At 51.5% G+C, this 14,729-nt stretch overlaps 1 protein-coding gene across 2 annotated transcripts in view; it reads right to left on the reverse strand.

Annotated features, from left to right (window-relative positions):
• Nucleotides 1–14,729, reverse strand: part of hip1 (huntingtin interacting protein 1) — a 47,769-nt gene that overhangs the window by 4,962 nt on the left and 28,078 nt on the right. For both annotated transcript variants that reach the window (XM_088615883.1, XM_088615884.1), the window contains exons 11-30: nucleotides 13,983–14,126; nucleotides 13,523–13,617; nucleotides 12,642–12,714; nucleotides 11,633–11,816; nucleotides 9,486–9,574; nucleotides 8,943–9,059; nucleotides 8,161–8,262; nucleotides 7,790–7,984; nucleotides 6,958–7,105; nucleotides 6,685–6,771; nucleotides 6,476–6,583; nucleotides 5,972–6,108; nucleotides 5,750–5,860; nucleotides 5,106–5,164; nucleotides 4,116–4,209; nucleotides 3,545–3,645; nucleotides 3,027–3,132; nucleotides 1,824–1,947; nucleotides 915–976; nucleotides 205–319 (exon numbers count right to left, since the gene is read on the reverse strand). In XM_088615883.1, coding sequence (XP_088472009.1) covers nucleotides 205–319; nucleotides 915–976; nucleotides 1,824–1,947; nucleotides 3,027–3,132; nucleotides 3,545–3,645; nucleotides 4,116–4,209; nucleotides 5,106–5,164; nucleotides 5,750–5,860; nucleotides 5,972–6,108; nucleotides 6,476–6,583; nucleotides 6,685–6,771; nucleotides 6,958–7,105; nucleotides 7,790–7,984; nucleotides 8,161–8,262; nucleotides 8,943–9,059; nucleotides 9,486–9,574; nucleotides 11,633–11,816; nucleotides 12,642–12,714; nucleotides 13,523–13,617; nucleotides 13,983–14,126 — 2,251 coding nt within the window. The remainder of the gene's footprint in view (nucleotides 1–204; nucleotides 320–914; nucleotides 977–1,823; nucleotides 1,948–3,026; nucleotides 3,133–3,544; nucleotides 3,646–4,115; nucleotides 4,210–5,105; nucleotides 5,165–5,749; nucleotides 5,861–5,971; nucleotides 6,109–6,475; nucleotides 6,584–6,684; nucleotides 6,772–6,957; nucleotides 7,106–7,789; nucleotides 7,985–8,160; nucleotides 8,263–8,942; nucleotides 9,060–9,485; nucleotides 9,575–11,632; nucleotides 11,817–12,641; nucleotides 12,715–13,522; nucleotides 13,618–13,982; nucleotides 14,127–14,729) is intronic.

Consider the following 14,729-nt stretch of genomic DNA (forward strand, 5'->3'; position numbering starts at 1 on the left):
GGGGAAACTCGACTCTGGGTGTTCTGGAGTTAGGCTTGTACAGAAACACTCCGACTCAGTGAAACAAAAACTCTGCCCTGCTAGTTGCCGAGTTGGTAGACTAGGAGCTGCAATTCCTTGCTCTGGGGCAGAAAAAACAGCAGACTCCTCAGTAGGGCGGCGGGGGGACCCTGAACACGGCCGGGTTCGAGTCGGTGTCCTCACCCTCCTCCTCGCCCCAGCCCTCCGCCACGCCCGCCAGCATGTAGTGCTTCTTCCGCAGCTCGCCCAGCCGCTCCCGCTCCTTCTGTAGGTGCATCTCCAGCTCCAGCACCCGCACCTGGCGAGAGGGACGGGTCAGCGCTGGCCACGCCCCCTGACAACCACACTCCCCAAAGCATCTGTACCTCCCCTACAGCACCCGTACCTGGCGAGAGGGACGGGTCAGCGCTGGCCACGCCCCCTGACAACCACACTCCCCAAAGCATCTGTACCTCCCCTACATTACCCGCACCTGGCGAGAGGGACGGGTCAGCGCTGGCCACGCCCCCTGACAACCACACTCCCCAAAGCATCTGTACCTCCCCTACAGCACCCGCAACTGGCGAGAGGGACGGGTCAGCGCTGGCCACGCCCATCCCCTGCCACGCCCCGCCCTACCATGGCCCTGCCACACCCCCAAACGATCACATTCTCCTGCATCTCGCAGGTCACACACGGCTACTGGAACGGGCCAAAGTTACTGTGCTCCAGGGCAAGAACAGGACTACACTCACTGCAGCTCACTTTTAGGCGGTGAGATGTTACAGTAAGTGGATGCTTCTCAAGTCACTCGAGTCACAGGTACTCTATCGAATGCTTTACAGAATCAATGAGGAGCATGGTGCTGGACACTGATATTGAAGCCCCTCAGAAAGGGCTCTTGGTTTTCTTACCTGTGAGTCCATCTCCTGCCTCTTGATCTGGGTGAGCGTCATGCTGGAGAAATCCATGGTGTCTGAAACAGCACAGGGCGAGTCAGGACAAGAAAGACTCCACTTACAAGCGCTTCCGCACAGCCTCTGAGAGGAGCCTCTGATCCGCTGTCTGCAGTGCTGGCAAACGCACCGGGCGTATAAAAGTGCATTTAAAACCACAGCAGTGAGGTCATGAGAAAGGGTTGCACACTGCCATGTGCTGCTACAGCTGTTCAGATAACAAACATGTAACTTATCTCTTCACTGCTCACTGCCAAGATTTTCAATTAAGAAATCTAAACCGTCACCTCGCATTTGGCATCAGCTGGTGGCGAGCATGAAGCCTGCAACGCACGAAATGCAAAGCGGCTGCCTTGTGGTTCAGCTCTAAAAAGGAAATGCCACACCACTGCTCAGGATTCCTGCATTATGAGGCCATTCCTGACTTTCACATTGAGTTCCTGCACCGACATTCCAGAGCAGTGCCTATTTTTGGTGGATTAAACAATTACTGTGTATCATTTGGGACAGTCTGGCTGAGCTCCTCTGAGCTGTTTCCCCTACATGAGTCTGGACAGAAATGATTGGACACTCAGCCTCCTCTCTGTTTGGGGTAGCTGTTCCCAAGCGAACAAGCAGCCCTACTGTGTCACCAGCAGCAGTGACAGCTCTGAACTCGCAAGTAATGAAAAACTCCACGAGAGGGACATAATTCTCTCCAAACAGGACAGCTCAGGTTTTCACAACCCTTAGCTGAGCCAATGCTGTTGTGTCTTTTGAGACACACACTTTTTCGGATGACCTTAACGCACAACGCACACAGGAACATCCTGGGAACGAACCCGCCAGAGGAGAGAGCAGCTGTGCTGGGGCTGGGCAAGGACTCACCTGTCTCTTCGATCTGCGACTTGCCCGACTTGGTGGAGGCCACGAGGCCAGCGGTGGCCTGGGTGACTCTGCGGGACGCCTGCTGCAGCCTGCCCAGGTTGGTACTGTCCTTATCAGCCTTCACCTGCGGGCCACAGCAGACAGGGCGCATTTGCTCGTTAACGGATCTAGAATTACCGGGTCTGTGTTCGTATAAACGATGGCTCAGCTCAAACCCGCCCCCGGCAGCCGGAGAATGAGGAAGTGCAGGCGGACTCTTCAAGACAATCTCTAACGGGTCTCTAACGGGTCAAAGGCACCACAGCCCACTGGAGCAGGGGCTCGTCACAGACAGCACCGCATGGCGACAATTGCCCAGGAGGCCACATGGGGTCACTGTTGCTGAAACCTAACCCACCTCTCCCACAGTGGTACTCAGCCCATTGTGCGCCCCCACCTGAAGAATCTCGGTCACAGTGGGCTAGAGGCATGATTCAGGCTCCGACCTGCAACAGTAGATCTCTGACTGTGCCGAGACTTTTACTGGTTGAGATTAACACAAGGCATCAAACCTGCAATCTCTTAATCACAACTGGCTACCTGGGGAATCACAATTTACAGGTTAGTGACAAAGAAAACTCGAACCTGTGATCGAAGAGCTAAGCCTGTGCTCAGGTGAGCGCCTTTATTGGTGAGAGAGAATTAAAAATGTTTTACCCTAGAACGGAGAAGAGTACAAGGCCAGCTGATTCAAGTATTCAAATTCCTCAAAGGCATTGACAGTCAACCACTGGACTTCAGAACAAAGCGTGAAATAATTGAACACTGTGTGCATTTACAATTGGGAAGAGGAAGAGGTACTATTTTACACCAAGAGACTGCAGGAGTCTAGAAGAAGGTGCACAGCCACGCTGCTGAAACCGACACTCTGGCTTCTTCCAGGAAATGACACTGATGCACCTTGGAGGTCTTGTAATTTAAGTTTTCTTGAAGAGAAATCTCTCGTTTGCTGGAAACGTCTGGTTTCTTACAGCTCAGAATCTCTTACAGTACAGTTTTTCCAGAAGGATCTCCGAGAGCAAGCAGCAACATGACCAGACCCCCATGACTCTCAGGGTACTTATAAGGGTGCAGCCACAGAGCCCACTCCCACTCGGCCCTATGCCAGAGGTGACCCCTGTCCACGGTGCTGGGGTACCAAAGGTGCGGTCATGGGCGGGTTACCTTTGAGGCGGCCACCAGCTGCGCGGTGCTGGCTGCGATCTCGTGGGAGCACACCATCAGCTCTTCGAACTTCCCCTGGCCCTGCACCACCAGGTCAGCCGCATCCCTGCCGGCACACACACACACACACAGGCTCCATCACCACGTTTCTGTCCCTCAGGATGACCTCCCACGCACTTGCCTTTGGTTTACTACAGTAGGAGATTTTAGAAGTAACAATAACTTCAAGTAAGGATCTGAGGACATGCCGAACACGCAGGGCAGAGAGCAGGAGCCTCCTGGGGCCGTAGGAGTTTGAAGCCTGCTCTTTAACCAAGCTGCTGGACACCTGAAGGATCGGGTTGATGGTGCTCTTGGATTACAGAGCAACAAGCAACCAGATGAAGATGGACCATGTGGCTTCCTCTCAGTTGTAAATGTGGGAGGAGGGAGACTTGCTGTGGTTACTGGAAGATACTGTAACGATACTGCAGCTCTGGGGGAAGACAGGCACAGCTGTACAGGAGCAGAGGACTTACACCATCACTGTCGCCCCCCAGCCCACTGCCTTGGAGGCGGAGATCAGTCCCTCCGTCCAGCGGGAATTCTTGGCATAGAACTCCTTGGTTGACGCTGCCCCCTGCAGGCAAAGGAGAGAGAGGCAGTCGTTCCTTAGAGACACGGCGCTCATGCGACCCCTCACGGCATGGACTCCGCACCTCCGAGTGATCGGTACAACAGAGAGCGGAGGGATCTTCATGCCTGTTTCTCAGTAACAGGGAAGCCTTGCAGGTGTTAAAGATCTAACATTAACAAATGCTTCCAGCAGTCCGGGAAACACCGAACACAGAGATTAACTTGATATACCAGCAGTGCTCTCAGCTTCTCTCGTGCTCTGCTTGACATTAGGCGAGCGAAGCCGAGACCACTTCTCCGATAGGCGTAAGCAAACACTTTCTGCTCTCTGCAAGTGCAACAGCTGATCAGCATGTTATCTCCAGGAGTGTCGCTGGCTTGTTGTAAGATTTCTTCTACAATTTTTTTCTGCTCCCAGACCCTCCCTTTCCCGATGTAAATGCCCCAAGCTCCCGGCTCGCCCGGGACACTCACCCTCCCGCTCTCCACGATGTCGCGCTGCAGGTCTTTGGAGGACAGCACCAGCACCTTGATGGCCTGCATCAGCTCTGTGCAGGAGGCCAGGATCCTGCAAGAGCCCCATGGGAAGGGGAAGAGGAGTGAGTCCGAGCAGGAGATGCACCCCCTGCCGCTACAACGAGGTCACAGTCATGTCCACTGCAGATGTTCGCACATGGCCAGTGCACTCCAGTGTTTTCACACATCTATGACTAAGTTGACCACAGGAGAATAATCCAGCAGAGGCCACTGCTGCGGCTCTGGAATCCACGTGAAGCAAAGTGGAACCGGACAGGTGTTCTAAAGACCAAGCGCTTGCAGTGAAACATGGGACAGTTTCACACGGGGAGAAGAACCTAAATCACAGAAGGCGCTTCCTGAGCTGCAAATCAAGTAGTCTGTGACTGTCCAATGGGCTAGATGGGCCTGATGACCTTCTCCTGTATCACTTATGTTCCGATATTCTAGTTCCCTTCTAATTCACAGATGCAGAAAATAAACTGGGCAATCTGATTCTAAAAAAAATTCAGTGAGATAAATAACATTAGGGAAAAAATGCTTATTGAAAGGGTTTTCCAGTGTGACAACTTGGCGATATTCTACTTGCAAAATTAAAAACAAAGTGACCAGATATAGTGACCGCAGTGGACAGGAAGAATGCCACACTTTACTTTAGAAGCATTAGGTAAGGAATCTTCACTACCACTCAGTGGGATGGAGTGCTGAAATAACTTCATTATCAAGTTCATTTTAACAAACTATTCCACTAATAACGATCAATGAATTTCACTGGGGGGAGAAGACGGATCAGCAGAACTACACTGAATGATTGAGTATGAAATTGACATGATGTAGCCAAATAAATAGAAATGTTAGGGTCTGTGATCTGGGGGAAGGGGTTAACTATCCTGTTATTATATAAAAAAAGTCAAAACCCGGGAGAGGAAAACCCAAGAGCTGACTGACCTTTCGTTGACCTCCATTTTAACTCCTGAATCAGCAGCTCTGGACTTGTTCAACATTTCCTGGAGAGAGAAAGAGGAAGGAATGTCGGTCCTGAAGGAGAAAGAGGGGCTCTGCTCCAGAGCTGTATGAAAAGGGGGCTCACTTCTGACCCTGAGAGGGCAACTTATACCGTACTCCCCATCTCTGGTTCGGCGGAGCCCCTAGCCTGGACTTATTATAGATCGGCCTAAACTGCCTGTTTCTAAACTGTTGACATCTGTAAGTCATTGATCAATTAAGCAAGTCATTTATTTAACTAAGGAAACTCGGGTTGTCGCATGCCAAAGCACGTTCAGATTTTTTGCTCCAGGTGACTCCTGCACTTCCTTAATGAATCACCTCCTTAACAGAGTGGCTTTAGATCTGGGTGATGCCATGGCTGCCTTTACAGAGTGCTGGACGGGAGACCCTGCAGAACCAGGCGGACTCAGGACAGCACAGGCAGGCAGGAGTAGGCAAATCCAGCTTCATGAGCACAAACCGCAAGGGAGACTGGAGCCTGTAATCTGTCTAACTGCAGTGCAACAGGCTCGTCATTCCCGAGGCGATAACAAAGGGCTGCTGTCTGACCCCAGCGAGGGGGCCCGGGGGGTTCAGGGGGGTACCTCGATTCTGGCGGCGGCCGTTTCTACGGCGATGGAGGTGGCTGCCATCTCCTGCTCCACCAAGTCTCCCAGCTCCCCCTGCTGCAGCTCCAGCCCCCGAGGACGCAGACTCTGCAGAGAGGGGAGAGACGGCGTGACCTCCGGGGCCTCCACAGCGGCAGCGCTCGGGCAGGAGCTCACTCGCCCCGGGAGCTCGAGAGCAACACGCAGCGGCGCGCTCACCTCGGCGAGGGCCTGCACCCGGGCCAGGCCGGCCCTCAGCTGGGCGCTGTCCGCGCTGCCCAGCGTCCCCTGCTCCTTCAGCTGGCACAGCAACGCCAAGGCTTCCGCGCCACACGCCTTCACGGCCTCCGCGAGCGCTGCCAAGCACACGAGAGGCAGGGCACCATCAGACAACCAGCCTGCAGGAGCCCTGCACTAGGGCCTCCCTGAGACACGACCAAGATCACACGCTTGTGGTGTTCTCTTGAACAGAGCGTTCAACCTTTTTAATGTGGCATAATCACTGATGCGACATCTAGTACATCATAAAGCAACAATGGTGTAGATACAGCACAGGCAACCACAGCAGATGAGGGTCAGGATGGCAATACCGCAAGCCTGCAGGACAACACAGCAGGAGCTGGTAATGACCTCATCTCCTGCAGTGCGGCACAGCGGTGACAAGCCATGTGCTGCTCAATGGGCTTTTCCTGAACACGAGTGGCGCTGAACGTCGGTACTCACAGTCCGCCTGCTCCAGGGGAACCATGTGGGACGTCGCGCTGCCCTGCACTATCGTATCGCCAACCAGGTGGGCAAACTGGGCCACCGACCGCAGCAGCTCCGACACATCTGGAGGAGGGAGAAGAGCTGCTGAGCACACAAGTCACTATGTTTCTTTTTGTTTTCCGTCCTGGGCTCAGGACTCGACTGTTACGTGGTGTCAGACTCACCTGTGTCGTCAGTCAGATACTTGTCCCTGGCGGCCTGCAGTCTGTCCACACTGTCCAGCGCAGCCTGGCTCCGCGACACCAGGTAGTCTGCCGAGTAACAGTACAGAGGTCAGACCCTGCGCTGAAGAACAGTGTGCTGGCTGAGCTATCCTGAGCAGTGTGGTGATCACACAGTATTGACTGGGTTAACTGAATTAGATCCAATTTAAAAAAAATCAATCTGTGTCTTTCTCTTGATCTTGTGGAAACAAGAAGGTGGGGAAAGGAGCTCACCGGCGGAGCTGGTGCAGCTGATGTGCGCAGGGTCTTCAATCCGCGCCATTGAGTCCTGTATGATCCTATGAGCCTCGTCGAGCGCTCCCTGCAGGGCGGCCCAGCGGGAGCCCACCAGCTGGCTCTCTAGCGCCTGTTCCCGGGTCTCCTGCACAAAACCATTTGATCGATTACATCACGAAAACTGATTATTGGGATCGTATTTTCTAGGAAGAGCTCTGGTTGCTGGGGAATGGAATATTGAGACAATTAAACCAGCACTGAAAAAATGAAAGACCTAACTGATCTAAATTTTGTGACTGAAAATAAATTCATTAAAAAATCATTTTTTATGGGCCTTTTTTTAAACTCCCACCAAACACAAACTGAACACTCCCATTCCGTGACTTACTAACATAAGCTGTTCCTCAAAAACTGTTCGTAAGGTGAATATTTGGAAAATGAAATTCGCATTCATTCACATATTAAGCCTTCTGATTTGTTCCTGGATTACCAAAAATCACCTAGTATTACTTTTTACCCTAACAGACCCTGAATTGTCACATTAAGAACGCTGCTGCCTACTCATGAAGATCACCCTATTTACACAGTACAGCCAGCAGCAAAACGGGTAAAAATTATTCGAACGCAGAGGCGTCGATGGACTGTGTTATGGGACATCAGGGTGGCATTTCCTGTTTGCTTACAAAGGACACGCCTTTCTTGTGGAGAAAATGTTTTCAAAACTGCAAACCAGCAGTATGAAAATCCACGCTTTGTCACAGCAGAAATGTACAGACCGGGGGCCTGGAAGCTGCAGCTCTCAGCCTCCCGGCCTGCTGGCCGTGCTCACCTTCTCGTTGAGCTGGTTCTGCAGCGCCTCGGACGCCTTCACCCCGCTCTCCCGCTCGCTGGCCAGGCTCTTCTGCACGCGCTCCAGCTCCGCCCCCAGGCCCACCAGCTCCGCCTCCTTCTGGGCCACGCCCTCCGCCAGGGCCGCCTTCTCCGCCTCCAGGGCCGCCAGCCGGGAGCTCAGCTCTGCACTCGACTGCGAGGGGCAAGAGGAGCCGGGGGACCCCAGACAGAAGTAAAGAACTCAGAAACCGCAGTTAATGCACCATGCATACTGACTTCTTATATTTAGGAACTTGGCTTGGCTAGAAATGTCACGGTTTCTGTGTCTTTGGACTTGTGATCTGAGCTCAGACAATGAGAACGGCTGACCTGCTGTGAGGAGGCCATGGTCCCTCTCAGTCGCTCCAGCTCTGCTCTGCTGGTGCACAGCTCTGTCTGGAAGGCCTGCAGCTGCTCTGCCTGCTCCTTCTCCTGTGGACACATCCCAGACCTGATCAGACCCGCTGCCCCTACGACACCACTTGCAGCACCAGTGATCCCAGTACAACACACACATGAGCTGCTCCATGTGTCCCTGGCGCACATAGCATGCGCCCCTAAATACCTGCACTGTTAGGAATCCGTGCGCAGCTGGAGGTTGAGACTACAAACAACCTATTTGCACTGCCAGCACAGAGGTAGCTTTCACATGCACTGTACGGTAGAGAATTTAAAGGACACTTGCACCCCTTTCCTTAAGAACCTGGAACTTCAAACACGCAACCTGCCCCTTGCCTAAAGGAGAAGGTGGAATCGTACAAGGGAGAACACCAGTCATGCCAATGGTGAAGCCAGCTTGAAAGGAATGGGGGAAATGTGTTCAAGTCTAGTTTGAAACTGTGACTGTAACGACACAAAAAGAGGAATAAATCTCAACTCCAGGCTATCGGAAGTGTTTCAACAGTGACTCAACTGATTGTAAGCCCATTTTCTCCACCACACAAATAAAAATAGGAAAAACCAGCTTGGATTGACTCATTTTATGGGCTGCTGGAGAACTGATGTCATCACACACAGTACAGGAGGAAGGGTTGGGAGACACTGTGCGATACGAAGTCTGAAGGAGACAGAAACGCAGCAGGGAAAAGAGGCGAGATGAACCAGCCCCTCACCTGGTGCTCGGCCTCCTCCCTGGCCGCCCGCACTTTCTCCTGCATCTCCCGGCGCACGCTCTCCACCTCATCCTGCGCGGCCCGCGCCACCGTCATCTGCTTGGTCACCTCCGCGTTCTGAAACGGACACACAGCTCTTCTGAGCAACTCCGCAGGCGCGCTGCCACCAACCCCAGGGAGCTACTGGGAAACTGAGCGGGGCCACTACAGTGCACATGGGAGCTGACTGATACAAGGATCCAGGCTCTCGGCTTCAACAACATGGCTGGGTGGCCTGTTCCCTTCTCCCACAACTCTGCGAGTAAAGAAGTGCCTTCCCTTCCCAGATGATGATTTAGTTCCGTTTAGAGGCAGTGTCCAAGTGCTCCTAATGCCTCTTTTCATTTGCACTTTGGTGTCATTTGCACACTTAATTGCGAGATTTCATTTAAAATAATCCATTAAAAAAACTACACGCTTAATGAATGTGAACGGAACAGAATCATAGGGAAGAAAAGAATCCACCCATCTCTACTGGACAGGAATGTTTTGTTTACACTGTACCTTCCTCAGGAGGTCCGCGTGGCTCTGCACCAGCTCTGTGTACTTCTCCTTCAGCTTGGTGTACCTCTGCTCGTTGGCCTGGGCTTTCCCTGGAACACAAGGATGCAGTGTTACCCCCTCTACGTGCAAATCTGTGAGCTCATACTTGGACACATTATATTCCGGAGGGTTCCTCTAACACAGAGCCGTACTATAGATGAATTAACCCATACCATTATAGATCCCTTCTTTTGCCTGTTTTTTAAATATACCTTTATTGTATAGTATTTTGTCGTATTTCTATTAACTAGAAGACTCTACACAAACGTGTAGTCCTACCAGTGTGGATCACTTTGCACTTAGTGGTGCTGAATGTCATTTACCAAGGCTCAGCCCAACCCACAATCTTGTTTTGGTTATTCCCTTGCCACTGGCTCTGCGTTGGCCACTTCAGAGACTTGGACTGTGTTGATAACTGTAATAGGATCTAGTTGTTGAATCGGATCAGGAAGAGCTACAGGCCTAAAACAAATCCCTGTGGAACATGACCACTCACATCTGCAGTGTTATTTAATGCTGTTTCCTGTCTGTTTCTCAGCTCTCGCTCCATGTACTGACGTTACCGGGGAATCCTGGTTTTTAAATCGGTGACTCAATGTTTTATGAGGGTCCTTATCAAACTGTTTCTGGAAAACTGAACTTTCTTGTTATATGCTTTAGTATCTAATGACCTTGTTTCTTGCAAGAATCCTTGCAAGTTAATCAGACTTTCACCTTCTAAATCCATCTTGGCTAAAAATGTCCATGTTTTCTACACACTGTACTAACTTAGCTCTGTCATATTCCATCACATCTATTCCCAGAACTATATCCTGGTTGTTTGAAAAGTCAATAAGAGCATCTGGCCTAAACCACTTCTACAAATAAGAAATCATTAACCATTTCAACCACTTCAGTTTCAGCTGTTGCATTCTAGGTACAGTCTCCCTGCTTGTGTGGAACATTTAGATCCAGCCGACTCGCTCAGGGAGCTCTGCAACCTGGGCGCCAGGCCGGCAGCACACCCACGAGACTCCCCATCAGCCTTCAGTCATGCCCTCTAATGACCGAGTTCCCCACTACCACTATACCTGCTACTACACCTGTGAGCACAACAACTAACAACTAGAGATACAGGCATTTTCATTTTGGAGCAAATTTCTCATGTTTTAAAAAAAGAAACGTATATATCTCTGGTTGTTAGAATGAATGTGTTTTTCTGGGAGGCAGTTGGAAAGATACTCTCTTAAATCCCTTGAATTGCATCCCACGATCCTTGAGGCCTGGGTGACGGAAGAGGAAACTGACTGGATTCAGCCGATGGGGCACCGAGACTCAATTTAGCAAATTAGATTCATGGCAATTCTCTTCATCGCCACTTGATAACAGGATAATGTGCTTGTATGAGCTGCCGGGGGCTCAGGCGGGAGCTCAAGAGTTTGTAATAATGACTCTCCATTTCCATTTAATACCCGTGCGCGGCTCAGCGATCTGCTGTGGGCAGAATGATGCCAGTGGCACGCTGGTACACCATGTGCAGCTACAGACAGGACAGAGGCTGAAGTGAAAGCTGGACTAAAGCATCTTCTTACCAGAAGTGAGTACAAGAAACAGAATCTAGACACACAGAGTCAACGGCCATTAACACTCTGCAGCACAACAGCTGCTGACAGACGTGCAGCCCAAGTGACGTAGTGGATGACTCTGAGGAGCAAGAGTTGAGAGAGAGTTGAGAGAGAGAGAGAGCCAGACCAGTCATGTGAAAAAGAGTTAAAGTGTAAGCCCTGTGGAGTGAATTCTAAGAGCACTCTGTGCATGGATTAACAGGAAAGAGAGAGTCAAAAGAGAAGTGAACGGCTTCTGGAGATTGGCAGAAAACAGTCCCTACAGGAGAGAACACCATGAAAGAGCGAACTGCGAAAAGTTGCGAGAGCTGGAGAGGAGAAAACAGGGAGAGAAACATCTGGAGAAGAACGGAACCAGTTCGGCCTTCCCCAGAAGGGGACTAGCAGGGGGAGTCAGGAGAAACTCAGACTGCAGGCACAACAGCAGCCAGCGGAGAGCTAGCCTTGCCTGGGGGTGGTGTGTGTCTGTGGGACGTGGGGAACCAAGGAAGGGGGGTCTCTTACTCTCGATCTCCGTCAGGCTGCGCTGCTCCTTCTCGGTGTCTTCCTTTACTCTGCGCAGGTCCTCCAGCTCTGCGCGGAGGAACTCGCTCTCGCCCAGGGCCTGCTGCTTCAGGTGCGTCTGCTCTGCCAGCTCTGCCTCCAGCTCGCTCACCCGCCCGCGCAGGGCCTGGCAGAGCCGGGCACTCTGGAGGACACAGAGGGTCAGGCGGGTCACTCTCCGCACACACACCTCCCGGAGCGCTGCCTCGTTAGCAAAACATCAACTGCCCCCCATTCGCTCTCTTTATTTTCAGGAGGTAGTGCAGTCCAGCCCAGGAGAAGAGTATAGCCACCCTTCTTAAACACAAAGCCATTTACATTAATCAATTATTCAGTAAAATAGACCATTAATCAATTAGTTGACTAATTAATCAAGTACCTTTCTGCACAATTTACTGAATATGAACCTAGAAAGAACAAAATCACATTCTCAATTCAAAACATTATAATTGATCTAACTTTTTCAAACCTTCAGCTCTATGAGGCTCGAACTCTTAATTCACATCATCATATCAAATCCAGTTCAGGGTCAAAGAGCCAATCCTGGGAAGCACTGCGCACAAGGCAGGATATACCCTGGAAAGGGTGGTGGACGCAGGAATCACAGAGACACACACACTCGTGCCAGGGCTACTTTTCCCAGAAGCCAATTAACCTGCCAGCACGTCTTTGGACTGTGGATGGAAACCGGAGCAGCTAGAGGAAACCCACGTGAACACTGGGAGACCATGCAAATTCCACACAGACAGCACCCCAGGAATTGAATGCAGGACTCCAGTGCTGCAAGACAGCAATGGTGAGCACTGCGCCACAATGATCTGTGCTGATGGTCAAACTCTGAACAGCCAAAATGTTTCAGCCTAAAATGTCTGAAATTCCTGCCTCACTGAACTTGGGGGCTAGGCTGCCTGAGACAACAGCTCTTGCTGCTGCTGGGTTCTCCTGCCTCCTACGCCAGCTGAATCCTCACCTCCAGCCGGAAGGACTCCAGCTCCTCTTTCAGAGCTCTGACTTCCCGGGACAGCTTCGCGATGAGCCGGTCTCTGGGGAGAGAGAGGCAGAGCAAGCACGTTTCGCTAATCGACAAATTCATCCTCCTTTTCAGGTGCAAATTCAAAACCTTGTCACGGCTGCCGGGGTAACTAAAAGTAAAGCTGTAAATGAAATAACATCTATACTGTACATGCAAATAAGATATTAAGGTATACTTCATGACTGAAGGAAAAATAAGCACTATTCCTTTCGCTACTAGGAATTTAAGGGGTATAAAATACTTGAGGCTTTGCAGCCCAGGTAATCACACTGCCATCTCTGACTTTCAGCTTGGCCCCTGCCAGCAGCCTTTCGCCCTGTCCTTCATGCCCAGGGGAACTGCTCTGTCTTCACCCTTCAAGGGCCAGAGTTTTAGACACGGCCACCTCAGCCCTGGCCCGTTCCTTACAGAAACTGCGGGTTGATGCCTTTGAAATGCTCACACCTCAGGGCTAGAAGTGTAAGGAATGTAACGCAGGAACCGGCATTTACAGGGAACTAGGATATCGCAGGAGTAACTGAAACGTGGCTCAGGGCAGAGCAAAGGAACCTTTAAGCTAGAACTGCGGCACGAGTGTCCAGCCTGTAGAGAATCTAGATGAACTGAAGTGGGAAACAGAAATTCAAGGGATCTGACGTAATTAACAGACCATCTAAGACAGACATGCGTGACCAGCTCAACTCGGCGACAGCACCCAAGTGCCGCCCTCTCGTTTGCAGGGCTTGATTAGCTCCTCGACCAGAAAAAAGAGCAGGAAAGGTTGTGAGCGGCTGTCAGGGACGTAAAAGCCGGCAGGATGTGGCGAGCGAGAGTCTTACTTCTCGTCCTTGTGCGCGCCGTTCTGGCTGTTGAAGTTGAAGGGGTCGGAGGCCGAGGATGTGCCGAAGATGTCATCAAACTTGTTCTCTGAACTCTGCTCAAAAGAGGGAGAATAAGCAGTTAGGAAAAGCTCCCAGGGGCAGCTGCTCCACCCCCTACCCCCATCCCAGCATCGACAAACCTGTCATTCAGACAGGCCACGAGCAGAGTACCGGCAAGGAAGCAGGTCACAGTTTCAAGGCAGCTTTTCTACCACAGCCCAAACACAAACCACAGAACGCTACTTAAAGTAGGAGATATTAGCTGCAGGTTGATCAGCACTCGGCGGGAAAGGAGCAGAGTATCAAACAACACAGCATCACACATCTCCACGTGCTGCTTCAACTGTCTAACTCTTCGGAGGGCGAGCTGCAGGCGCTGCACCAGCGCTCTCCCTGGTGTGCCGGCGGGCAGAGGTACCGGCTGGGCCAGGGCGTCGGTGTCCACCAGCTCCTCCGTCTCCACCACGGGCTCGCTTTCGGGGGACGAGGCCTCTGCGGGGATCACCACCACGGGGCTGATGTGCTCCGACAGCGCCGACGCCCGCAGGAAGTTGGGGGGGTTCTTGGAGGGAGAGGAGTGGGGAGGGCGGTCAGAGCTCAGACAAACACCTCCCACCCCTAGACAAAGCCCAGCGTGACCCCCCACCCAATGGCCCATTTTATTTTTCCAAGCGATGTATGAGCATTCCTCAACAGTCCTCAATTTCAGCCTCCTGTACTTCCGTCTCTTTGGTCCCTCTGCTCCAACTCCCTTACCCATTCTCACTGTCTTTGCCTCAGCTGCTCTTACGTAGGAGACACCCACAACTCTCTGTAAACACATCTCCTATCATCCTTCAGTAATGAAGAGCAGTGGCCTAAATGGATCCTTGTGATGTTAAGGTAACTCCAGTGGTGGAGGACCTCGGTCCGACAGGTCTCTTTACCTTTCCACTTGAAGAAGGAGGCAAAAGGAGCTACACTCACCCAGCTCAGGCCAATATTAAAATGAACTGTTAGTTAAGCACTGGGGTAGAATGAAGAGATGGAGACAGGCTGTGCACTCCTTATTAACTTATTAAAACAAACACATTCCACAATGCATTAATAGTTACAAAGGAATTCTTTTCAAAAAATGCAATAACCTCTCTCAATTCCCAATGTGACTAAAATAAATCATGTGGAG

The sequence above is a fragment of the Lepisosteus platostomus genome, chromosome 22, assembly GCF_059453375.1.
Source record: "Lepisosteus platostomus isolate fLepPlt1 chromosome 22, fLepPlt1.hap1, whole genome shotgun sequence".
NCBI classification, from domain to species: domain Eukaryota; kingdom Metazoa; phylum Chordata; class Actinopteri; order Semionotiformes; family Lepisosteidae; genus Lepisosteus; species Lepisosteus platostomus.